The 27,027-nt window shown below is 36.5% G+C and overlaps 1 protein-coding gene across 5 annotated transcripts in view; it reads right to left on the bottom strand.

The window, feature by feature from the left end:
• The window catches only part of PPARG (peroxisome proliferator activated receptor gamma), a 135,490-nt gene that overhangs the window by 41,634 nt on the left and 66,829 nt on the right, over positions 1–27,027 (bottom strand). For all 5 annotated transcript variants that reach the window (XM_043588149.1, XM_043588147.1, XM_043588150.1 and 2 more), the window contains 2 exons: positions 8,867–9,094; positions 7,073–7,242 (listed from right to left, as the gene is read on the bottom strand). In XM_043588149.1, coding sequence (XP_043444084.1) covers positions 7,073–7,242; positions 8,867–9,086 — 390 coding nt within the window. In that variant the 5' untranslated portion in view covers positions 9,087–9,094. The remainder of the gene's footprint in view (positions 1–7,072; positions 7,243–8,866; positions 9,095–27,027) is intronic.

The raw sequence follows: 27,027 nt of genomic DNA, 5'->3' as shown, positions 1-27,027 counted from the left end.
TGACTGAGATATCACAAGGCCATTGGTATACTCTTTTCCTTTTCTGTTATCTTATTAAATGTAATATTAATTACTAACATGTAGCAAATATATGTAACTATAAAACATAATAAGATAATTATTAGACATGAGCCCATAGCCCAAGATTTAAAATCACGATTGGAATAGTTATGTATTTTTCCCCATCCAACTCCTGCACTCTGTTTCCCCTGGGCAAAGTAATCATTATTCTCAATTTTGTATTTATTATTTTCTTGACTTTTAAGAAAACACAGTTTTACCACACTGTATGTAAAACTGAAAAATACACTGCTTAGTTATGCTTGTTTGGGGGCTTTATTAAATGGTATACTTCATACAGTATTTTGGGAGTTTCATTTTTAAAAATTTAGTATTAGATTTCTAAAATGTATCTACTTTCTTGTGAAAAGCTATGATTTATTCATTTTCACAATTTCATAATATTCCATTCTATGACTATTTCACAATTTATTAACATCTTTTCATGTGTTTTTAAAAATATTTTATCACTTTTCCTTTAAGAAGGCTCCTATCTTCTCACATTGATGGATGTTTAAATTGTTGCCAATATTTTGCTATTATAAACAGTGCTTCTATAAATATTCTTGTAAATGTTTTATGATGCACATGTACAAGAGTTACCTAGGGGTGAAGTTTTTGGATTGTACAGAGGTGAATGATAAATTTTACAAGATCATACCAAATTGTTTTTCAGAGTGAAAATATCAACTTCCATTCCCTCTACCAATTGGTATTGTCAGACTTTTAAAAAATTTTTTTAATGTTTATTTATTTTTGAAGGACAGAGCATGAGGTGTTGAGGGACAAAGAGAGAGAGAAACCAAAGCAGGCTACAGGCTCTGAGCCATCAGCACAGAGCCCAAGGTGGGGTTGGAACCCACAAGGCATGAGATCATGACCTGAGCTGAAGTCGGACACCCAACTGACATGACAGAGCCACCCAGGCGCTCCTGTCAGACCTCTTAATATTTCACAGTGTATAACAGAATCTAAGTGTGATCTTAATTTGTATTTTCCTGATTCTTTATTTCCTAGTTTTTAATTGGATTGTCTCTTCCTTAATACTGAATTTTAGAAATTTTTTATATATTCTAAGACACTAATCTGTTGTCTGTTAGAGATGTTGCAAATATATTCTGCTTTCTATGCTGTACCATCTTTGAAATTTACTATTTCAGTCTCTTGTTGTTGTTTTTACTATTTATTTATTTTGAGAGAGAGAGCACGCACATGAGTGCACATGAGCAGGGAAGGGGCAGAAAAAGAGGGACAGAGGGAATCCCAAGCAGGCTCCATGCTGTCAGCATGGAGCCCGACATGGGGTTTGAACTCACAGACCATGAGATCAAGATCTGAGCCGAAATCAAGAGTCAGAGGCTTAAACCCCCTCAGTATCATGTTTGTTTGTTTGTTTGTTTTTAACCTGTAAACGTTTTCATTTCACTCTCATTGTTAAAAGATTATAGAGTACTCAGTTATCTTCACTTGGAGTTCCATGATTGCTGCTGTGGAGGGGTCTACTGTTAACTGACTCTAAAGTGTTTTTTTTCTTTTCTCATTGGTTGCTTTTATATATTCTCTTAGTTTTTAGTATTCTGCAGTTTTACTGCAGTGTGTCTCAGCATGCATTTCTTTTCATTTATTTTCTTGGACATGTTTTCTGCATCATGATTTCACTTGTTTATCAGTTCTGACATTAATTAGCTAAGTGTTAGACCTTCTTATTCTAGCCTTCCATATTTCTCAACTTCTCCTTTCTAGTTTCCATCTTTTTGTCATACTAATATTGATTATAAAAGTAAACATCAGAGCAATCAAATAAAACAACAAAAAGTATATAATTACAATAAAAAAAGGGAAACATTTCTTACCAAAGTTCATCAGTGATAAGAGTTCTGTACATTACTCTTCTATTGATTAGTAAAGAAGGCATATTTTTAATATTCAAAGATTCTATGTATCTTTCAAAAACTAAGAGGCTTCAATTTTTAGCAGGTTCTGGATAGCACATATTCTTTAAAGCACTGTGGTTCTCATTCTCAGTAATTTCTTTACATTTATCTTCCAGTTCACTAATCCTTTCTTCTATTATGTACAATATGCTAATTAACCCCTCCGCTGAATTTTTATTTCGATAATTATATTTTTCACTTTAGAAGTTTCACTTCACTAAACATACTGATTTATTTTCAAATCTGCCTAGTTGTTCCTGACAAGTCTACTCTTGCTTGTTCATTGGGGTGATTCTGCCCTTTTTCTTGAAACAATTCATACACAGCTTTTTTCTCTATCAGGCATCCCAATTATCATTCTCTGCTTTCCTTGTATAGGGGTGGAGGCGTCTAAATCTGTTTTTGTTTCTTTTTGATAAATGTTATTCAAGGTGATCGACTTCTTAATATGCTTACTGATATTTTGAACTTGTATATTGACCTCAAATTGTGGGAATCCTACAGGGTCTAAATTGAGAAGTCTTTCCTCCAAAAAGAATTTGCAGACGCTTCTGTTAGAAGCCAGGAGCTCCAGTGACTTGTGACTATTTCAGATTCCCTTGAGAAAGCTGGCTCAATTCAAAAGCCCCAGACCCAGCTCCCTCTCACTGATGGCTCTGGATACTGCTATAGGCATCTGTCTTTGGTGCAATGCTGCACCTCCTATGGGCATCTATCACAAGAGAAACCCTGTCCCAGTAAGTGTGCCTGCAGGTCACAGCTCAAGACCTAGGGTTTTTTTTTTGTTTGTTTTGCCCTTGTTGGTTAGGAGAAGTTTTCCCTACCTCTTGTGAGATCAGCAATATCTCAAAGAACAGGTACATATATAGACCTATATATAGATCTGTTAGAACTTGAAGCCTCCTTAATTCTTAAATTAAAGTTCTAAGGACCTCTGAATATTAAAAAAGGTATTTTTTTCACATTAAATTTTTTTAAATGTTTATTTATTTTTGAGAGAGAGAGAGAGACAGAGTGCAAGTGGGAGAGGGGCAGAAAGAGGAGACACAGAATCTGAAGCAAGATCCAGGCTCTGGGCTGTCAACACAGAGCCCAAGATGCAGCTTAAACCCACAAACTATGAAATCATGACCTGAGCTGAAGTCAGATGCTTATCCAACTGAGCCATCCAGGCACCCCATTTTTTTCACATTTTAACAGAAGGCTAATGTACAGAACTATTCTCATGAATAAATGTTGGTGGGAAATTTTGTTTGGATTTTTGCCATTGTGATCATATATGTTTTATGCTATTCCTTGAGGGCTTTTTAAAATATTCACTTTTAAAAACTGATCCTCGTGGTTGAACATACTGCTCAGCTAGCTTAAATGGGCAGGTTCCAGAGTATTCAGTTATCTGGCATGGCTGGAAAGGAAGGTGTTTTTGATGAGAGAATTATGTTACTTACAATGCAAAGTTTTGTTTTGACTCATAAGATATCTTTCAATGTGTATCATATTATTTTTGTGATGATTTGGGGTCTTTCAATGTTAAAGGAAAATAATCCTGAATATTATTTATGTACTGTACATGTACATAAAACCATAAACTAAAAATATACACAAATTCAGCACACAGCTTAGGAGTTGCTTTGGTGTATATATTATTCAATAGCCAAAGGTTCTTTTTTATCTAAGTCTGCAATATTAATAACCAAGAATCTGTCACTATTCCACTTTAATCCAAGCCCAATTCTGTTTATTCCTGTTTGAATTTTGGCAGGGATCACTAATATAAACCTGTTCCATTGACAATGTAAAACTGTTTCAGATGACCCACTAACATCTATCATAAGCAATACTAGAACTATTCTTTTTTTTTTTTTTTAATGTTTATTTATTTTTGAGACAGAGACAGACAGAGCACGAGCAGGGGAGGAGCAGACAGAGAGGGAGACACACAATTCGAAGCAGGCTCCAAGCTCCGAGCTGTCAGCACAGAGCCTGATGCGGGGCCCAAACCCACAAACTGCAAGATTATGACCTAAGCTGAAGTCGGAGGCCTAACTGACTGAGCCACCCAGGCACCCCAGACTATTCTTTTCAATTCATAAACTAGTCTGCAGGTTTATGGTTAACTGTATTCTAATCATGGGCACATGCTACATTCTGCTGAAATGGCAAATGTTAAACTGCCAAAGTACCCTTTACAAAATACAGGTGAGTCAAACACATTTGTTTGTTCACTTTCCTGGCTTTTTGTTGAGTATTGTTGATAAGCTAAGAAAATATCTTTGATTACTGATAGCCACTGATCTAAATTAGCTGCATTCAGACTGCGGCAGCAATTTTGTTTAATTCCACAGCAGCAAAGAATGAGTATTTCTTCAGCCTCAATGCCTTATAACAGTGGTTCTCAAACTTTCTGGTCTTAGGACCCCTTTACTCTCTTAAAAATTATTGAGGACCCCATGAGCTTTTGTTTATGTGGTTATATCTACTGATACTTGTCAGACTAGCAATTAAAACTGAAAAATTGTTATGTACAAAAACATAACAGGCAAACATTCCATTAGCCACCAAAGCTATATTACTATTCCATGTCATGTAGTTTCTGGAACACTCCACTTATACTCCTGAGAAAGTGAGAGTGAAAACGGTAAATGACAACTGAGAATTGTTATAAAAGTAGTTTCAACCTCACAGGTGCCTTGAAAAGGTCTTAGGGAATCCACAGGCTTCCATAACACACTTTGAGAACTACTGACTTATATGTGGAGGAGCCAAATTATATTATTCCACTAACATTTCTTTTTACTCTTATCTTTAAAATGAGTAGATATTGGGGCACCTGGGTGGCTCAGTCGGTTAAGCGTCCGACTTTGGCTCAGGTCATGATCTCGTGGTCCTTGAGTTCGAGCCCCACATCGGGCTCTGTGCTGACAGCTCAGAGCCTGGAGCCTGTTTCAGATTCTGTGTCTCCCTCTTTCTCTGACCCTCCCCTGTTCATGCTCTCTCTCTGTCTCAAAAATAAATAAACGTTAAAAAAACTAAAAAAATTAAAATAGAATAAAATGAGTAGATATCTATTTTGCCTTCCAAGGTTAGCATAACCTTCTTTGCATTTTAGACTCAGAAGTCTGTAATCCAGGGTCTTCTTTGGATTTTATTAAGTGTTCATTCTCCATCTCTGCCTTAGGACCCTTTCTGTTCCTAATTTGATGGCATTTGAACTTTTTCCTTCTTCTTCTTGCTATTTTTCTTCTTTGCTTGCTTTTACTTTGTAAGTTTTGTGCCCTCAGAACTTCGTTTTTATTACTGTAACCAACTACTGTCTTTCAATTTTTAGCTGTTATCAGTAATGGCCACTGCCCACAAATACTGACATGATGGAACTATTTGCTTAAACGTTCTCATTTTCTAAGCCTATAAAAAGCAGTAATATATGGAGGAAACTTAACCAATCACACTGTTTTTATTTACCAATGTTAATTACCAAGATGACCAAACAGAATGGTTTCTTCAGGTGTTTCTCAGAATTTGGCAACAATTTACTCCAAAATTGTATAAATCTAACACAATAAAATGACATGTTTTCACTAGTCACTGCAATCTTAAGTAACTGACCATACCTAATGATTTCATTCATCACAGATATTTTAGTTTGGTTTCAATCACATAATGAATACTTATTAGCGTTTTAAATGAAAGTATCTCCCTGCCAATAGTATTTCAAAAAGTCATTTTGGAATTTTAGACCTTAGAGATGAGTAAGGCCTTGGATAAGTAATTCAACCAAGTCATTTTACACATGAGGTGACTGAGGGTTTATATGATTGGCTAGTAACTCTGGACAGGTGGCTGGGTGACTACAACCTTGTCTCTTTTCATTTTATTAGGTTGCCTTTAGAAAAATAAACTGAATTAAAGAGATTTTAGAGATCATCTAATTCAACCCCATCATTTTATAGATGCAAAAACTTAGGCAGAATGTGGTTAAAAAAAAGCATCTTATACAATATCTGGTGCATAGTAGATATTCAATAAATATTAAGTTCTGTTTTGGCTTAGGAACCCAGATGTTCTAACACCAGTTAGGAACCCAGATGTTCTAACACCTACCTAACTGCTGTTGTACACTTTTATTCTGAATAAAAACCCCAACTGAGGTTTGAATAGGATCTTACATAAGCAGTGTTTATTTTATAAGGTAAATATTTATGAACAATTTATTCTGAACCTTAGGGTATATAACAAATAGTATTTTTTACTATTTTATTCACTGAGTATATTAAAATTATTTTAAAAGATTACTTACTAAAATATGAGTTGGTTAAGAATTTCTTAATAATTGGGCAGAATATTAATAAATATTTGAGCTTTCCAAAATACACTTTTCACAAAGAAGGGACTTGAGGAAAAACAGTATGTCTCTTCCAAAACAGTTCTTTTTGCCTGTCCATCATACATGTCTCAGACCAATGTGAAATAAGAAAACACAGAGCACTGGTTAAGGAATCGTAAGATATATATTCTAGTTAGCCCTAGTTCTGCCACTTCCTAATGGATGACCATGGGTGGGTTTCTACATCTGTAAGGTGGCCATAAATAAGCTCAACCTCATGGGACTATTCTAGGTATCAAATAAACGTATCTATCTATCTATCTATCTATCTATCTATCTATCTAATCTATCAAGCCTTAAATATACAAAATATCACTTGGAATAGTGGGGAAAAAAACAAAACTAGAGGATTCAGAAAATCTGGGTTCTGGGTCACCTCATTGCTATCTTGCCATGACATACTGAACAACTCATTTATTATTTTTTTTAATCTGCAAGATGCAAGGGTTGAACTAGATCAGTGGCTCAAGGACCAGTTTGGAGAGAAGGAAGTGAGGCAAAGCAGCTCGGCTTTCACTGATTTTCTTAGGTTTTCAAATATATCATTTGAAGAATGGGTTTTACCAAAACAAAAGTTTGACAATTTTATCTCATTTCCTTGCTGTGTGTTCACAACAAGAAATGAAATAAGAAGTAAACTGTCAGAAAATTTTTTGAAAAAAAAAAAATTGTTTTTTTTTTTTTTTTTTTTTACCTTGCATCCTTCACACGCATGAACTCCATAGTGAAACCCAGAAGCTTTATCTCCACAGACACGACATTCAATTGCCATGAGGGAGTTGGAAGGCTCTTCATGAGGCTTACTGTACAGCTGAGTCTTTTCAGAATAATAAGGTGGGGATGCAGGCTCCACTTTGATTGCACCTGTGTACAGAAAAATGTGAGCAGATAATTATCACATGACAAACTGCTAAAAAGGCACTATGGCAAGTCTCCCTTATTGCCATGTTTATTATTTAAGCGTAGAAACATTATGGAACATGAAAACAAAACACAGGAAAAAGTAGGCTTTGTAACCACAGGCAAGTCACAACACCTCTGAGCTTCACCTGTAAAAATAAAATGGGGAAGGGTATTAGGTCTGTGGTTCTATGACCCTTACCTGGTAGTACTAAAGCTCTGACAGACACCACATAGTATCTGAGACCATTAAGGTTATTTTGTTACATAATGTGCTGTATTTGGCATTCATCACAATATTAAATTATATATTTTATTTATTTAAAAAAATTTAACGTTTATTCATGAGAGAGAAGGAGACAGAGTGTGAGCAGGGGAGGGTCAGAGCGCGGGGGAGACACAGACTCTGAAGCAGGCTCCAGGCTCTGTGCTGTCAGCACAGAGCTCCATGTGGGGCTTGAACCCATGAACTGTGAGATCATGACCTGAGCCCAAGTCAGACGCTTAACCCCCTGAGCTGCCCAGGTGCTCCTATATTTTCATTTAAATATTGCATTTAGGAAATATTTTTAAACCACTCTTGTCAAAGAAACACAGAAGCAACCAATGCTGTGGAAAAGGTACTGGAATGCCCAGCTTGAAGGTACATGAAAAATAAGAGACCAGGTTTTCCAACAATATTGTGTTAGAAAAGGTGGTTTGTAAAATAATTTTTGATAGAAAGTGAGAGAACCCATGGCAAGTTAAGCATTACCTTTCTGCTGGGTAGGATCAGGCCTATTAAATTTCCATATTAGGCTCTAACTGAAAACCATGCAAATATAACAAAGTATATTATTTATCTTTTTGAAAAAAACTAGGAATACAGGAAGTTATTATTGTCAAGTAATGGTTGCCAATTACACAGAGGTGGCTTTGGAAAACGAGCATATCAGCACATGAAGATAAAATCAAGGAAATAGCATCATAGAAATTCATTTTATCTTGAAAAGTGCAGTTTTGGTTTGTCTTGAGTCTGATGTTTTGAAATGAATTTAGTTAATGGCAGGAAGATTTATCAATAGACTACAATGGAGAAATTTAAATTTGTGCAGAGAAACAGGTTTCAGTATAAATTACTCAAACTGCAGAATTAGGAAAAATGGACAACTTTGCAATTTAGTGATCATAAGTTATATAAAGTATCATAAGTTATATAAAATTATATAAAGTTATATAAAGTTAAACAAAGTTGGCTGCTTATTAACTTAAGCAGCCAAAAGAATTCAAAGTTTGGGTGATGGACTCTTAGCCTGAGATAAACCTGGCAATGTAATCATGCTGGAAAATGCTCCTACGAAGGAAGGAAACAAGAAATAAGGAAAGGAAAAGGGAAGGAAGGAGGGGAAAAAAGAATAATCTGGGGATTTACACACTACCTTTCTTTTTGGTATACTGTAAATACCTAACATTTCAGAGATAAATGGATGAATAAATGAATGGTATATATTTTCTATAGAGTTTTAGTCTCTGGAGCATTTATTCCAGTGTTGAGAGGTTAGAACGATTTTGGTCTTAGCCATCTGAAAAGTGAAAATAAACATCATACTTTGGTACTCTTGGAGCTTCAGGTCATACTTATAATCAGCAACCATTGGGTCTGCTCTTGCGAATGGAAGGTCTTCATAGTGTGGAGTGGAAATGCTGGAGAAATCCACAGTGGTGAAGGGCTTGATGTCAAAAGAATGAGAGTGGTCATCCATTACGGAGAGATCCACGGAGCTGATTCCAAAGTTGGTGGGCCAAAATGGCATCTCTGTGTCAACCATGGTAATTTCTGAAATGGAAAGAAGAACAGCTATGGAGTTAGTCCTGAAGAGCAGAGCAATCTTCTAAAAAGATATACAGGAAGGGAACTTAAAGGTTCTTTGGTTCAGTGATCTCATCTAGGTTACCGTAATGAGAGAAGAACACATAACCACCTTCTGAGTGCTGTCCAGGCTGTTTTACTAAAGGAAAGAAGCCATCCCTTACCAGGATATCACTCACAGTAGAGAACCCTAGAATGGTATCAATGTGGTCAGCGTGCCCATGTGAATGTCCCACAAACAGTCCTGCTCTCGTTATCTCCTAAAGAAGATCATCAAATCAAGTATGCTAATGATTTTTATTATTTATTAATTTTTTTGTTAATGATTTTTTAAAAGGCATAAAGTTCTGGGACAGTTTTACTTTCTCGAAGTTAGAGATCCTAAATATTTTTCTCTTCAGGATAAAAATTTTGCTCCCCTATTTGTGTTTACAACGGTCTTGTGTGACAGAAAATTTGGCACATTAAATTTAGGTAAAAATTTATTCCTTAACTGCACTGTAAGAATAATTTCATTCTTAAACTTTTCTTTTTTAATTTTAGAGAAGAAAGGAGAGTGCACAGGCAGAGGAGAGGGGCTGAGGGAGAGACAGAGAATCTCAAGCAGACTCTGTTCAGTGTGAAGCCCGAGACATGGCTCAATCCCATGACCCTGGGATCATGACTTGAGCTAAAATCAAGAACTGGACACTCAACCAACTGGGCCACTTAGGTGCCTCAAGAATAATTTTATTCTTTTAATTTTTTTTAATGATTATTTATTTTTGAGAGAGAGAGAGACAGAGTATAAGCAGGAAGGGGCAGAGAGAGAGGGAGACACAGACTCTGAAGCAGGCTCCAGGCTCTGAGCTGTCAGCACAGAGCCCGACGTGGGGCTCGAACTCACAAACTGTGAGATCATGACCTGAGCCAAAGTCGGATGCTCAACCAACTGAGCCATGCAGGCGCCCCAAGAATAATTTTATTCTTAAAGTTAATTCAAAAATGAATCTTTTTAAGAAGGGAAGATCCCTCTATGAAAACTTCCTCAAATATTTATCTTTTCTGTGCATACAGTTTTCCTTAAAGAGGAGAAAGTGTTCTTCATATTGAGAATGGAAAGGTTAGAGCTATGTGGAAACATATCTGATTATAAATGAGTGAATGTCAAAATGAGAATCTAGCCCAGCATTAATTTTAAACCACCCTCAAACCAAAACCACAACAAAACAAAAACAGAAACAAGAAAACATATAAAAGACAAAGGTAAAAACACTTATATGGATTCTAAGACCGCAAAACAACTTGTTTCATCAATTGCCTGCTGAGGATGCTACATGCCACCTACATTTTTCAAAATATGATTTGCGGCCACAGTGAGTGAAATCCCTGAGGGATTTTAGTTCTTAGTATTTAATGTGGACTTGTGAGGCACCAGAGTGTGCGGACTTTAAACCTTCATGCAGGAGGAACCTCTCTGGGTATTTATTTATATAGATATTCAGACATGTGAATCCAAATGGTACCTAATGGGTCCTTGGTTGTCCTGAAACCAGTTTGCTCTTCAAAGTGGTACCAAAAAAAGGCAGTCACTGAGTATTTTAACTGGTAACTTTTTGGTCAAAAACACTAGTGAAAAGCTGTGTGAACTTGGGACCGCTGACATTGGAGACAAAGAAATGAACTGTTCACAAACCCGAGAGCTCCTGAAATCACAGGCTTATGTGTCTTATTTGTAGTCATACCTCTATCACCTAGCAATGGGCCTGGCTCATACTAGGTGCTCATATTAAATACCAAATGAATTGATGAGGTGGCTGTGTGATGAGGCAGCTGTGAAATTTTAGCAGAACAAGGCAGGGAAGGGGGAGAAGTGAACTAATATTTATTGAAGTACTTCACATATACCAGACACATTCTATCTCTGATTCCATGTAACCCAAGATCTTATCCCCACTTTATAGATTAACCAGGACCAGAGAAGTAAAGTGAATTTCCCAGTGTCCAATAGATGGTAAACAGAGGATTCAAACTCAAGATGGACCCAGGATCCTATTCTGTATGTAATCTCTTCATTCTCTCATTGATGAAAACAGTTTATGGAGGAAGGGCTACTCTCCTAGGGGTATCTGTCAGGGGGCCTCTTGGTTTTTTTCCCAGCAAGCAGAGAGCTAAGGAATTTACTCTCAAAGGCTGACTCTTGCATGAGGTTAAAGATTCCAGCTGCGGTCTTCATGAGGAAAACAAAGTGCCTTGAAAACACAAATAAGGAGACTGTCCTATGAATGTGCTTCAGTGGTTCCAAGAGGACTCATTAGGCACCGTGTGGGTTCACATGTCTGAATATCTACATAAATAAGTACCCAAACAACCCTGTTATCTGAGTCACAGTATAAACACTACACAAGAAGAGGAATGTGTATTGGTGATAGCTTAAAGGTCATGCTGGGTCTCAATGACATCCAGAAAAACATTTATGCTCTAAATGACAAGGGCACCCATCAAACTGTGCCCTCTGTTTCACAATTCATTTAAACCTAACTAACCCAGGTCACTCCACTTACTTTGCCCTTCTCCTCAGCAAGCTTATTTTACATTTCTCTATCTCCTTTTCTGGATATAACTTACTTTCCTATCAAAATATACCTCTTTTGTCTCAATTTTAATATCCATGAAAGTGGGTTTATCAACTATTTCTCATGTCTGCTGCAAAGTTCATCTGCAAACAAAATAAAGGTTGACTGAGTTAAAGGCAGTGTATAAGCATCTATATGAATACTGGGAAATAAAAATAAGGATGCAAAAAAAAATCTATGTTGCAAGAATAATTGGTTGCTATGACTTCAATAACGCCCTGTCAACCAAAGCCATGCTTCTTAATACAGGAATCATACTCCAAGGGGTCACTTAATTTATTGAAAATTTTTGGGGAAAATTTTAATGTTAAAATAGACATTTATGTATAAACAAATAGAATGAAAAATTCATGTGATTTTAAAGATGTAATATCTAACTTAAAAATTGGTACCTGTAGTACATTTCATGGCCAAAACAATGCCATTTTTAAAAAAATAGCTTTGGGGCACCTGGATAGCACAGTTGGTTAAGTGATTAAGCCTCCCACTCTTGATTTTGGCTCAGGTCATGACCTCACATGAGATCAAGCCCTGAATCTGTCAGCGTAGAGCCTGCTTAGGATTCTCTTTCTCCCTCTCTCTGCCCCTCCCCTGCTTGCTTGCTCTCTCTCAAAATAAATAAATAAACATTAAAAAATAAAAATAGCCTTTATTTTTATTTACTTTTTATTTTTTAGAGAAGAGAGTGTGGGCATGCGAATGGGGGTGTGGGTGTGGGTGGGGGAGGAGCAGAGGGAGAGTGAGAGAATTTTAAGCAGGCTCCTTGCTCAGCATGGAGCTAGATACGAGGCTTGATCCCATGACCCTGGGATCATGACCTGAGCTAAAATCAAGAGTTGGATGCTCAGCTGACTGAGCCACCCAAGTGCCCCCAAAATAGCCTTTATTTTTAAAATCAGCTTTAGGTTTACTTAAAAGTTGAGCAGAAAATACAGAGTTCCCATATACTTTTATTCCCCTCCTCACTTTCCCTGACCCCTGAAACACACACAATTTCCCCTATTATTAACTTGCATTTCCCTTGTTATTAACACATGGCAGTAGTGTGGTACGCTTGTCACAAAATTGATGAGCCAAAATTGACACATTATTATCAACTAAAGTCCATAGTTTGCATTCCAGTTCATTCTTTGTGTTGTACATTCTGCTATTTTGACAAATGCATAATGCCATGTATCCATCATCACAGAAGCACACTGAATAGCTTCACTGTCCTAAACATTCCCTGTGCTCCACCTCGTCATCCCTCCCTTTTCCCACTCCCCATGCCCCACCCCAGAATGCTACACTTTTTCTGTCCTCTCCTAGTAAGGGCATATTAGTTGAAATGCAGGAGAAGTTCTGACCTTCAAACATTGTATTTAATAAGTTAAATGTCTAACATGGCATTCAAGGCTCCTCCCCCCACCCCGACAGAGTCCTAACTTACTTATTTTCCACTAGTGATCCCAAACCCCATTTCCATTCTTGGCATACTCTCTACTTAGGCATATCATATTATTTGTGCAGGTTAAACATGCTGCACATTTCCTAGTCTGCTCATCTTTGTTCATGCCAAGGCTCCTGTATTTTCTTCCTATCCCCCATCACTACAAGTCACAATCCCTCTGTCTTTCCCACAGTGGGAATTCCCATAGTATCCAAATGCTACATTTTTCAGGAAACCTCCCATGAAGTCTCCTACTTAAAAATTCTTTGCATCCCTATAGCTCTTGTACCTCCTTTTTAATTCTGATATAATTATTTGGATAAATATCTCTGCTATCAGATTTCAAGTTTTTTTTTTTAAGTTTATTTATTTATTTTGAGAGAGAGAAAGAGCGTGCTTGCACATGGGAGTCGGGGAGGGGCAGAGAGAGGCAGAGAGAGAGAATCCCAAGTGGGCTCCACACTATCAGTGAGGAGCTGGATGTAGGGATCGAACTCACGAACCTTGAGATCATGACCTGAGCTGAAACCAAGAGTCGGATGCTTAACTGTCTGAGCCATCCAGGAGCCCCTCAGATTTCAACTTCTAAATGGACGGTGTCTTATTTTTCTGTTTTCTCTTTACACCTTATGCACAGTTGTTGCTCACTAAATGTCTGCCAACTGAATGATATAGAGAAGAGTAGAATGAGGATTCACTTTTCTGTGAAAATAGAAAAAAAAGTAGGGGTGCCTGGGTGGCTCAGACAGTAGAGCATGTGACCCTTGATTTTGGGGTTGTGAGTTTGAGCCCCATGTTGGGTGTAGGGATTACTTAAAAAAATAAATAAAAATTACAATTAAAAATGCATAAAAATGTTTAAAAAATAAAAGAAGAGGGAAAGAATGAAGATACTCTCTCAATGATGTAATTTTGCTAACACTTGGGTTCCCCTAGAAAAGATGTTAATCTTCAATATTATAAGTAAAATATAATTTAAGCTGTAACCTCTCCCCTCAACAAAGTATATTGCATTCAGTTTTTCTCTTGATAATTGCAGAAACAAGATTAGGGTCCTACAAATTCTCCCCCCGCCCCATATGAAAGACAACATAAGAAAGAAAAACACCTTGCCTCTTCATCTCTACAAAAACATATTAACTCAAATACATATTTTCCTTTTCTCCTTTCACTTCTCTCTGTCCTTTTATTTTGGGACATACTGACCTAAACAGTATTACTCTATGGACTATAGTAACTGGGAGGCATAGTGGTTTCCTAGACATTTTATTTTATTTTGACTTAGGGATGGGTCCAGGGAGCCTGCTTCTAATTTTGTCTCTAGAAAACATAAGCTACTGTTTCTGCCAAGCTGTAAGTCGAGTAGGTGTTTTTTGTTACTCTGTGCAATTACCCATGAAAGAACAAATGAACAAAATATTTTCATGAGCAACAGCCCTTCTCAGGGATAAGTGTCTTAACTTTCCAGCTGGGTGACAGGAGTGGGTTGCATCAGCGTTTATCCATCAATTTCACAATCTTAAGTGTGTTTCAAGCAAAAGTCTTTAGGCACACATTGTAAGCAAGGACATGAATTTGTGCCATTTATTTAAACCTTCAAACTTGGCTTTATGCTCTATTATAGTCAATGAGCAGACTGTGCACAATACTCCAAAGTATAATGTATTTCAAACAAAAATACAACCAGTATCATGCCAAAATAAAGTAACCTCTCTACATGGAAATGTATCATTATTTGGGAATATGGAAGTGGCCAGAAAAGGTGATAATGTATTAAATCAAACACCAGAACTATGTGGTTTACCTTTGGGGTTTTACGCTGTCCCCTAAGAAAAGGAAAACTTCTATTGGAATTTCTGGAGAAACACTGCATCTCCTCAATACATTAGCTAATTACATTAGCTAATACTAACAGAATGCTAAATCTTTCCTAAGTATTGTGCCAAATACAACACTTGGACCATGTTTATTTAATCCTCACAACAACCCCACGAGGCAGGTACACTCAATTCTCTTTAGAAAAGGGGAAAGTGAGACATGGAAGTATCTAACTTGCTGGAGAACACACAGTTACTAAGTAGTAAAGGTGGATAATGAACCCAGATGGTTGAAAATGCCACAGCCTGCACACTTCACCTTCTAAACTTTTTTTTCTTAACTTTCTAAACTGGTTAGAAAAACAAATTCTCTTTCTGATCCTACTGTTCTATCCTAAACAACAATTAATTTCCACAAGCCTTCAGTGAACACCTAGGATGTCCCAGTACAGAGGGTTGGGGATATACTATCCCCTATTTATTATCAAATAAAACTTAACTTTAGAGAAAGGTGTTGTGCTCGCTTGGGCAGCACATATACTAAAAAAGAGAAAGACTTCCATAGATTCTCTAAAATTCAGTAGCCTTGTTGGAGGTGACCTTAAAGAGACATTTAAGTCACTAATTTTTTTCAATCTCTTCTAATATAGTACTCAGCAGGATGGCTCCGGCTTATTTATCCAGCCCCTCCCATTGGTTCATGCAAATCATTCTGCGGTGTAAACTGACCTGGGAAGTTTCTAATTTAAGTCTTCTCCCATTATGATAGCTGATACCCAGAGACAAAAATCATCTTGAAATATTAGAGTGGAAAAGGTCTCTGAGATACTCAAAGTCCCTCATTTGACAGATTAGGACAATGAGAGAAAGTGATTTGCCCACAGCACATAGCACATAGCTGACCATGTGAGAATCCAGGTTTTCTGCCTCCTACCCTAGTGTTCTCTACACCACATTACAAAGGTGTTACTATATGTGAATATGTTGAAAATGGGGCTTTTTAAGGATTGTCCCAATTTTCACAGATCCAGATTTTTGGGGGTCTTTATATATAGGAACAACATCAAATTTATGAAGGCAAGAAGTCTCATGCAACTGGATGGCAAATTAGAGTAAAATCATCTGTAACGGAATTTGTTCCTAACAAAAATTAATAAACTCTGAATTCATCAAAAGGTTTAGGGAATAATCTAATAGAGTGAGCACAGATCAGTCCAAGTTTCTACATAACAAATACAAGCACACATAAGTTACTTATTTATTTTTTGCGGGCTGCCGTTCTGAACATTAACGATGGAGGTAAATGAGCCAGTTATCATGTGAGATGCTCTGGGCTTTAATCTTGACCTATTGCTGGGCCAGTTTTGCGTCTCTTTATCCCTAATTAACCCATCTATTAAAGAATATTGCCTACCTCATGGAGTTGTTACAAAGATTAAATTAGCGAATATGTGTAAAGCACCTAACATAGGGCCAGACACTTAGTAAGTTCTCAATAAATATAATTATTAGTAGTAGCAGTCATTCTTATACATATCAGGAACCACAGTACTAGAATCATGTAAAAGGTGGGCTCATGGCCTCCAAAGCTACCACTAGGGGACAGGAAGAGGAAGAAACACTAGCAAAGTCCTATTGTTCAAACAGGACTACGCCTTCAACAGATGTCCTGTTTTAAAGACCTCTGGAAAAGGAGTCCACAGCTTCACTCAGTTACTCATTCCAATGCTTAATTGCTCTTTTGTAGCCAGGAAAGTCTAGGTCTTACCTGGCATTTCTCCAACTGTGTTATACATATGTTAATGATGTTCCTTTTAAAATAATTAAAAAGAAAAATTCGGTAAGCAAATAAATTTCAGAAATGCTAGGTCATGCAAGGTTAAACAGGTTTATGCAGAACTTCTTAAGGCTCATATGCTAATAATTCATAAGAACGTACAAAGGAGAAGAAAGGCACAGTATGCAACATCTGAGGAGCCTCACATTTCATGGAATAGTTTGGGAAGTGATGGTGTAACCTATGTTGGAGTTTGTAACTCCCCCCCCCCCTTTCTAAACACACATAGTTACCATTCTCTGCATATTTGTACTTGTACTTGAAAACTGTTATCAAGCTGTCCCTCAAGTTTTCTTTAACTTTAGAGTAACCAAGGGCAAGGATTTACATTGGCTAAAACAATAAAATCCAGGGGTACCTGGGTGGCTCAGTTGGTTAAGCATCCAACAACTTTGGCTTAAGTCATGATCTTGTGGTTCGTGAGTTCAAGCCCTTCCTTGGGCTCTGTGTTGACAGCTCAGAGCCTGGACCCTGCTTTGGATTCTGTGTCTCGCTCTCTCTCTGCCTCTCCCCTCCTCACAGTCTGTCTGTCTCTTTCAAAAAAAAAAAAAAAAAAAATTAAAAAAATTTTAAAAACAAACAAAAACAAAAAACAAGGAACAACAATACCCAAGAGAGAAAGGACTTCTTAGTTAAGCCACGCAGAAAGGAATCACTAAAAAGACTAATGCTCCGCGTGCCTGGGTGGCTCAGTTGGTTAAGTGACTGACTCTTGATTTTAGCTCAGGTCATGATCTCACAGTTTGTGGGTTTAAGCCCTGTGTCAGTCTCTGTGCTGATAACGTGGAGCCTGCTTGGGATTCTCCCTCTCTCTCTCTCTCTCTCTCTCTCTCTCTCTCAGCCCTTCTCTCTCTCATTCAAAATAAACTTAAAAAGAAAATAAAAAGACTAATGCTCTTTTTTATAGAAACCATCCTAAAAGCTACCAGACAGAAAAAAAAGTCCCATATAAAGGATCAGGAACCAGAATGATAGTGAACTGCTGAACACAATACTGGAAGCCAGAAAATCAACAGAGCAGAGTCTTCAAAATTCAAAGAAAAAATTATTTCCAACTTGGAATGTTATACATTTTCAGAAATATAAGTCCTCAAAAAAAGTCACACACCCCCCCCCCCATGTACTCTTTCTAGTTCCACACCACAACAAAAAGAAAATATGGGATCCAGGAAACAAAGGCAATAGTTCTGGAGCAGCCTGGAGGGAAGAGAACAGGAAAGTGAAGAAAGCCATGTGACATCACCCAGGAAATCAGAATCCCTGATATATATGACCATTTAGAGTTCTTATTACTGTCAGAGAGTTTGAGAGTACCTAACATGTGGAAAAGGAACAGCAAAAATGAGCAAAAAGTTTCTAGTTAAAAAAAAAAGTTAACTTCAGAAAAATAAACAGTTCTTCAGGATCTGAAACAATTGTAGTATACCGTGCCTGGTTCAACTGGAAGCAGTATTTCCAAAGCTAAGATGATGCAGACACGGACAACTGATTTCACTTACAATTACAAATAGCTGCATCATGAAGATGGGGGGGGGGGGGTCATGATTGGGGGGAAGAAGTTTGTGTTTTGGGAAAAGGGGTGTGGTGATAAAGGGCTAACCTCTTATCTTCCATTGTAGGAAGTCAGTGGGTAATGAATACAATTTTTAAAATTAGCAGCATAAGCATGTTATTTTAAAGACATAGAGGTAAGTTCCAGGAGAAATGTTTAAAAGAAGTAAAATTTACTTCTGAGGAATGGGAACTGGGTGTGAGACTGAGGGTCACTGTTCTTCATGAGAAGCTTTATCCTGACTTTGAAAACTGGGTACAAGTATTACTTTCATATAAGTAAAAATTAAGGTAAATATCTTTTAATTGTAGTATCACTGAACAGAGGGAATAAATATACTCCTTGCCTATTTCTCAGTCTTCCTAAAAGGAATTATCATACAATAAAACCTGGAAAAGTAGAGAAAATTTTAATGTAGTATCAAGTAAAATAAAGGAAAATCATAAAATATTTTTTGTACTTGATCAATAGTTGACTGTCCTTCTGGCTCAAGCATTTAAAAAACAAATTCTATCAATTCATTTCTTTTCCTTCACTGGTATCACTGATTTTGATCAGTAAAGCAGGAAAAAGTAAAATTTAATAATAGCTAATACTTCTGAAGTACTTACATGACAGGCACTGTACCTTAAAAACATTATATATGTAATTTATAATTTATTAAATGTTTATGTGTAAAATTTATAAATGTATACATATATATATAATTTAAATCTATAAATAGTCCTATGGGTTATATAATACTATTATCACCACCCAACAGATTGAAAACATTAGACAGAAAGGGGTTAATTGCTTTGCCTGATGTCAACAGGTAATAGGTACTAGGGTCTGAATCCTGTTTTGATTTCTCTGAACAGAGAACCTCTTATTTTGTACACCATGAATTAAAAGGATTAGAAATGGATTACCTGCTGTGTCATTTGTTCCTTCAAAGTAAGAAAATTTATTTTCAAAAAAAAATGTATTTTAGAGAGAGAGAGAGTGTGTGTGTGCGTGCATGTGTGAGCGGAGGAAAGACAGAGGGAGGGAGGGAGGGAGGGAGGGGGAGAGAGAGAGAGAGAGAGAGAGAGAGAGAGAGAGAGAGAGAGAGAGAATCTTAAGCAGGCTCCATGCATAGAGCAGCGCTTGATGTGGGGCTCAATTCCACAACTTTAGAATCAGGACCTGAGCCAAAATCAAGAGTTGGACACTCAACTCAATGAACCACCCAGGTGCCCCAAGAAAATATATTTTCATTCTGTTCTCTACTTAGACTAAAACCCAAATGCAATGCTTCTGTGGTCTGGTTCCCTGTTGATACTCCCACTGGGAACCTTGGCAGAGGTTGAAGCATTCCAGTATGTAACCATATATGCACTTTTCTTTATAATGAGCCAGAAGGTCTCATAGCAAATTTTTACATTCAGATCAACAAAGCATTTTTCACCAGCTTTTAGACAAGGACACATTCACTTAAGTTTTTCAAGAGTTCATTTTCTCTTGCCTGGGCCACATCTTATTTACATAGCTTGCTTAATCCAATCCTGAGGTATCAAGAGACAGGAAAGATAACAGGATCATGCCTTCATCCGTGACCATCTTTTCTTCTGCTTCCTGAGCTGGAGATTCATGTCCTTGTTTTCATCATGGTCAAACTAACTCAAGCTTGGGTCTTTTACTAAAACTACCTTCACGTGTTTCTAAAGGGAGACTTACTAGTAATCTAATCAACAGTAAAGCTAAGTCTGTTGAACAGTTAGTTATTACTATGGTTTAGCTGAAATTCCTACTTTACTAAGCACGTATGAGCAGCAAGTGAAGGAACAATATGGAGGTCAGAAAAAAAAAATCGGAATGTTCTCTCCTGCTTGCTCCTTTGACACATTTTGGTTTTGGCTTTATAGTGAGAAGGGAATGAAAATAGGAGAGAGGACACTGAGTGGAAAAGAAAAAATTAAGGGAATGGTCCAGGAGTTTGTTAATTACTCAGAAAGGAGGGACCACCAAAGATCTGCCAGAGTACTATTTCTCTTTGCTTTGTTCACCTCTCCAATCTTGTAAAGGGTCCTCCTGCAACCAGGAAAAGATAAGAGTTGTAGCGGTTTTAAATAATGCTTTATTACTGAAGCATCTCTAATAGCCTGAAATTATCAGAGTGGGAAGGCATTGTCTTACTTAGAGTTGTTTAGTCTGGCAAAATAATGTGATACACTATGCTTCTGTGTACTCTTGTTTTTAATTTACTGTGCCAAGCACCCTTAATGAGAAGACAATAGTCATAAGCTAAACAAACATGAGAACAAAAGTGTCAAAACAGATGTAGCCAGATTTCCAGTGGTTATGGGCTGGTTTGCAGATTTTCACTAGCTATACTATATATTATCTCAAAAAATATTACAATGTGATATTAAAATAGCCACAGTAGTATATAGTAGTATATAATAGTATATAGTAAAATGTAACAGTAAAAACAGTAAATATTTTCATGTTTAAATACTCCTCCTGAGCTATTATAGCATTATTAAACATATTCTACATGAAAGCATTTTACACAATTCAAAACTCATTCATGATTTTAAAAATCTCTTAACTAGGAAGAAAAGGTAACTTCATTAATCTGATAAAGAACATCTGTAAACAACAAACAAACAAAAACCTAAAGTAGCCATCATACTTGATGGTGAAATATGTAAAGTTTTCCTTTGAGATCAGGAATGAGATAAGCACACTAGCTATCACGGCTTCTATTCAACAGTGTACTGGAAATCCTATCCAATGAAACAGGGGAAAAAAACAACAGCAAGGATTAGACAAGAAAAAAAAAACTAACATTACTCACAGATGACATGATTGTGTGTATAAAAAAGTTAAACCATTACAGTTAATAAGAGAATTTAGAAAAGTTGCTGGATATAAGGTCAATCAATATTCAAAAATGAACTGTATTTTTATAAGCCAGCAACAAATGGAAAATGACATTTTAAAATGATTTTTACAATAACATCAAAAACATCAAATACCTAGAGGGAAAAATCTAGCAAAATATGTGTAAGACTGCTATAATCAAAACTCAAGACTATTATTTAAAAAAAGGTATCTAAATAAATGAAAGGATATACTGTGTTCAGGGACTGGAATATTCAATATTATAAAGCTGTCAATTCTCTCCATATTTATCTAGAGTCAGAAAAAATTTTTATAATGTTTATTTATTCATTTTTGAGATTGAGAGAGACAGAAAGACAGAGAGACAGAGAGACAGAGAGCGAGGGCACAAACAGGGGAGGGACAGAGTGAGACAGGGAGACACAGAATCTGAAGCAGGTTCCAGGCTCTGAGTTATCAGCTTAGAGCCTGATGCAGGGCTCTAACCCATGAACTGTGAGATCATGACCTGAGCCGAAGTTGGACGCTTAACCAACAGAGCCACCAAGGCACCCCTAGATTCAGAAGAATTCTAATCAAAATATTAGCATTTTGGTGTAGAAACTGACATGTTTAGTCTAAAATTTATATGGAAATTCAAAGAGCCAAGAATAGCCAAGGTAATCTTGAAGAAAAGAACAGCGCTGGAGGATTTTACTACCAAATATTAAACCCAATTATAAAACTACAGTAAATTAAGATAATACATTAATTGGCACAAAAAGAAAAATAGACCAATGCAACAGGAGAGCAAGTCCACAATCAATCCCACATGTATATGGTCACTTAGGTTATGACCAAAATGTTACTGCAGTGTAGTGGGGAAAAGGAACATGTTGTCAATAAATGAAGTCAACTGTATATCCATATGGAAAAAAGTGAATCACCCCCTACCTTACAACATATGCAAAAATCAATTCTATGTGGATTGCAGATCTAAATGTGAAATATAAAACAAAAGAGTTTTTAAAACAAAAACTCCAGTAACACTTCATCAACCTTGGAGTAGGCAAAAATTTCTTTGACAGGATATAAAAAGCACTGATTATAAAAGAAAAATTAGATAATCTTGATTATATTTAAGATTAAAACTTCTTATTAAGCAAATGAAAAAGCAACACATGGGAGAAGATCTCTGCAATAGGTATATTTGACAAAAGTATGCTTTAGAACTCCGGGACACCTGGGTGGCTCAGTCGGTTAAGCGTCCGACTTCACCTCAGGTCATGATCTCACGGCTCGTGGGTTCAAGCCCCGCGTCAGGCTCTGTGCTGACAGCTCAGAGCCTGGAGCCTGTTTCGGATTCTGTGTCTCCCTCTCTCTCTGCCCCTCCCCTGTTCATGTGCTGTCTCTGTCTCAAGAATAAACATTAAAAAAAAAAAAAAAAAAAAAAAAAAAAGAACTCATACGTAAAGTACCCAATGTAAAAATGGGCAAAAGACCTGAACAAGCAGTTCACAAAAAAGTAGAGCTAAACAGGTAATAAATATATATTTTTAAGTGCTTAACTTGTTAGTTATCAGAAAAAGGGAAATAAACATTACAATGTGATGCTACCATAAAGGTGCCAGAATGGCTAAAATGAAAAAGATAGAAAATGTCAAGTACCAGTAAAGATGTGGATCAAGTGGAACACTCAGACACTGCTGGGGGAAGTATAAATGGTACAGCCATGTTCAAAACTGTCTGGTAGTGTCTCTTAAAGCTGAACACATCGTATGGCCTACATATACATCTAACAGAAATGTGTACCCTTGTTCACTGAAAGACCTACATGAGAATATTCGTAGTTGTACTATTTGAAATAAGGAAAACTACCTGAATGCCCCTCAACAGGACATATAAATATACTTTGATATATTCACACAATGAAATACAGTAATAAGAATGAAGTGGAGTTATATTCAGTAATGTGACTATCAAACAAATACTGAGCAAAGGAATCCAGACACAGAAGAGTAAACAATGTATGACTTATTCATATAAAATCCCAAAACAGCAAACTGATCCATGGGTTAGAAATTAGAATAGTCAGAAGGTTTCCAGAGGGCTGGTATTGTTCTATTTCTTTATCTGAGTGTGAATTACACATTTGTTCATTTGTGAAAATGATTTACATACTTTTCTCTATGTATGCTATACTTTGGTAAAAAGCTTAAATAGGAGAGATGGTCTTGGGAGTAGGAGTTGATAGAAAAAAACATGCAGACCACATACATAAGCCAACAAAAACTCTTTCATTTGTGTTAAAAGTATTGTTATAGGATTTCTAGTGTATTTAAGAATTTTTCTAAATTCAGAAGTTATAAAATGGTATTAAAATCGGTCTTAATAAACTACCTATTTTTCTAACTGGCTTCATTGTATAATACAGGCTAAATACATATTCAGCTAAGGTTCTCAAATCAGCAGAGACAGGTAAGGTAAAAATTCAAAGGGTGCACATTTTATTCTAAAGAGTATTAAAAGTTATGTTTTTGCTTTATTTTTTTAAGAAGTTTATTTATTTATTTTGAGAAAGAGAGAAAGAATGAGTGATGGAGAGGCAGAAGAAAGGGAGAAAGAGAGAATCCCAAGCAATCTCCATGCTGTCAGTGCAGAGCTTCATGTGGGGCTCTTTTCTCATGAACCATGACCCGAAACCAAGAGTTGGACACTTAACTGACTAGGCCACCCCAGTGCCCCTGTTTTTGCTTTAGGTATGCCTGGCTTATATGCAAGGCCTATTCTACTTTACAAGAACCCTGTATTTTTTTTTAAATGCAGGGAATCTTTTCACAAATATTAATGCCTACATCAGGTGTCCTATATTTGGGAAGTTAACACTTTTGGATTAGTTGTCTTTTGAGACATTCTATTTAAATTAAATAAAGTCAGTGGCTTAAATCCAAGCTACCAGTTTTATGGTAATTATCTAACTCTTCTTTGTATCAACAATTTATTCCATAAACTTTTTTGCTTAGAAGAGTTATCATTACATTTTAGTACAGTATTTCTCTTCCCAAAGCCTCTCCTTGTTTTACTTTTCTTTGGTATTTTCCTTTCTCAATATCTTAATCTCAGTACATGCTCAGTCAGTAATATAAAACGCAAACTATCTCAAATCAAGATAACCAATTACCTAATACTATATGCAAGGTATTTTTCAGGACTTAGAAGAAATACATTATAATGTAGTTCTTGACCTTGAGAAGCTTACCAAGGTGAAAGATGTTTAAAAGAGAAGGCAGTATAGAGACCAAACCAGTGATAGAGACAATAAGTGCCTTAGAAATGTAGAGTAGAAAGAGACTAACATGTTCTGAACTAATCTGGGATAACTTCACGGTAGAGATGTGTTTTGAATTATGATGACCCAGGGAGAGGATTAAGATTTGCATTATTATTGATAAATATATTCCAAGGAAAAGACACTTGCTTCTATCATACAGTATGTCCCTTAGATTACCTGGGTTTCCTTAAGCAAAGTAACTAAATGTATATGATATCAAACATGATTAAATTTTTATTAGGACATATGCTTGCAAACTGGATCAATTTCTCCTAGGCCAATTGTTTGTATCTTATAAATGGCTAGAAATGTGGTTATATCAATGGCAAAGAGACTTCTTTGTAAATGGCAGAGATTTCTATGTAAATCTGGCCATACATCAAACTGACAAGTTTGGTTCTTATTAGGATCATATTTTAGTCAATTAAGCTAACTTTCCCAGACAGTCTATGTAACAGGTTTAAAATTTTAAAAACTAAAATCAGGGTTTTAGGTAAAGCATGAGACAACAGTAAAGTAATATCCAACAATCTCATGTTAAAAATCTTCAATTGCCAAAAAAATATTCAACTGCTAATGTAAGTCAAAAATAAGAATAATGAATGTTTCACTTTTTCCAAAAGAAGTGACTTAATTGAGAAGAAGTAAGGTGAGCCATGGTGTTTACATGTCTGGAACCTGAGAAAGACAGAAGCGTATTTCAACTGTTGCTCTTTGTTGAAACAATTCTGCCATTGGCTCTTTGCCAAACAAGAAATTGAACCAGGGTTTCTTTCTTCTGGAACTGTGATTAATAATATGTATCTATCAGATAATACCTAAATATTCTGGGGGGGAAAACTGCCAAGGAAAAGATTGTAAGCGAGTAAACAGTAAGTCTGACTTAATTAATCATGGTAACAAAATTTTTGATAACATAGATAATGAAAATCTGTATTATCCCCAAGTTGTAACTTCCATTTTAGGGGTGAGAAGACAAAACTAAATTTTTTGGACACCTATTACATATCAGGCACTGTGCTAACTGCTTTACATACTGGATATTGGTTAATCAAATATGTTGCTTTTTTTAGCACTGCTAGCAAATAGGTCTCCTGAAAGTCAAATGAATACTGGATGTATCAAAAGGTAGGCAGGACTGCAAAAGAAGTCAGGCATTTGGATAATTCACAAACCTATGATATTCAAATATTCACATGATATTCAACTAATGATAATTCAAACCAACAGAGCCACATGATGCAAATCACTGCATAATAGGGAATTCAAAACGTATTTGTACCTGGTTGTTAACATATATAATGTTGTTGGTTTGTTTATATTAGCATGGATTTTAGAATAATATGTTGGCATGTACACTAAACTTTTGTTTTTACTTCCTGAACATATTCCAGTGTCTGAGTGCAGGAGCTGGTAAGCTACAGCAGCAGATCAACTTGGTACTAATAAGTCAACAATGAGTTTATTAGATACCTATTATATGTTAGATACTTGCAGAATAAAGAAGATAATAAAACATGAGTCTTATCTTCAATGACTATATAATTTGGACTAGGGGAATGTATAAAGCAGAAAATAGTATCAGGCAGTCTTCAATTAAAGGCTAAATAGTGTGATACCGATCAACATAGAGGGTTTTGTTTTTTTATTTTAACAAGTATTAATGAGCCTGGCCATCTACCGACCATGTCTTAGCCATTTGGGATATATCAGCGAGTGAGCCAACAAGACAAAGACTCCTGCCTTCATATGTTAGTTAATATGTTAGTTAATATGTTAATATGTTAGTGTGAGAACCTGGGCAATAAACAATAAATATAATAAATGAGTAAATTATATGGTATGTTAGAAGATGATGAGTGCTTTAGAAATAAGAATACCGAGCAAGGGGAAGGGGAAGGATGGTGGGGAGGACAGAGAATTCAACAGTGGGGGTAGAGGCAGTCCTTACCAGAAGTGATATCTGAGCCAAGATTAGAAGGAGCTGACAAGAGAAGATGTCAGAGAATGAGGGTTCAAGGAAGGAGCAAGAACTAGAGCAAAAGCACTAAAGCAGGGGCATGCTTGGAATGTGGGAGGAACAGTGAGGAGGCCAGTGTGGCTGGAGCTGAGTGAGGAAAGGACAGATATGTTGACCAGGGTGGGGTTGGGGTGGAGGCAGACTCGGATTTCATCCTAAATGATGTGAGGAACTGCTGCTGGGTTGTGAGCTGACTGACAGATCTGACTTATATTTTAAGGTGATCCCTCTGCATGATGGGTTGAGGCTAAGCAGTTGGGAGGTGAGGGCAGAGGCAGGACAACCTGTCAAAGAGTGGGATAGCAATCCAGGCAAGAGACAATGGCTTGGGTTAGGGTGTTAGCAGTGGAGGAGGGAGAGAAGATATATTCTGAACATATTTTCAGTTTAGAGGAGAGAGAGAACAATTAACAGTAATGTATTAAAAGGTGTCTGGGTGGCTCAGTCGGGAA

This window comes from Prionailurus bengalensis, chromosome A2, assembly GCF_016509475.1.
Source record: "Prionailurus bengalensis isolate Pbe53 chromosome A2, Fcat_Pben_1.1_paternal_pri, whole genome shotgun sequence".
NCBI classification, from domain to species: Eukaryota; Metazoa; Chordata; class Mammalia; order Carnivora; family Felidae; genus Prionailurus; species Prionailurus bengalensis.
Note: the sequence above shows the minus strand (reverse complement) of the source record. Positions and strands in the feature narration are given on the sequence as shown.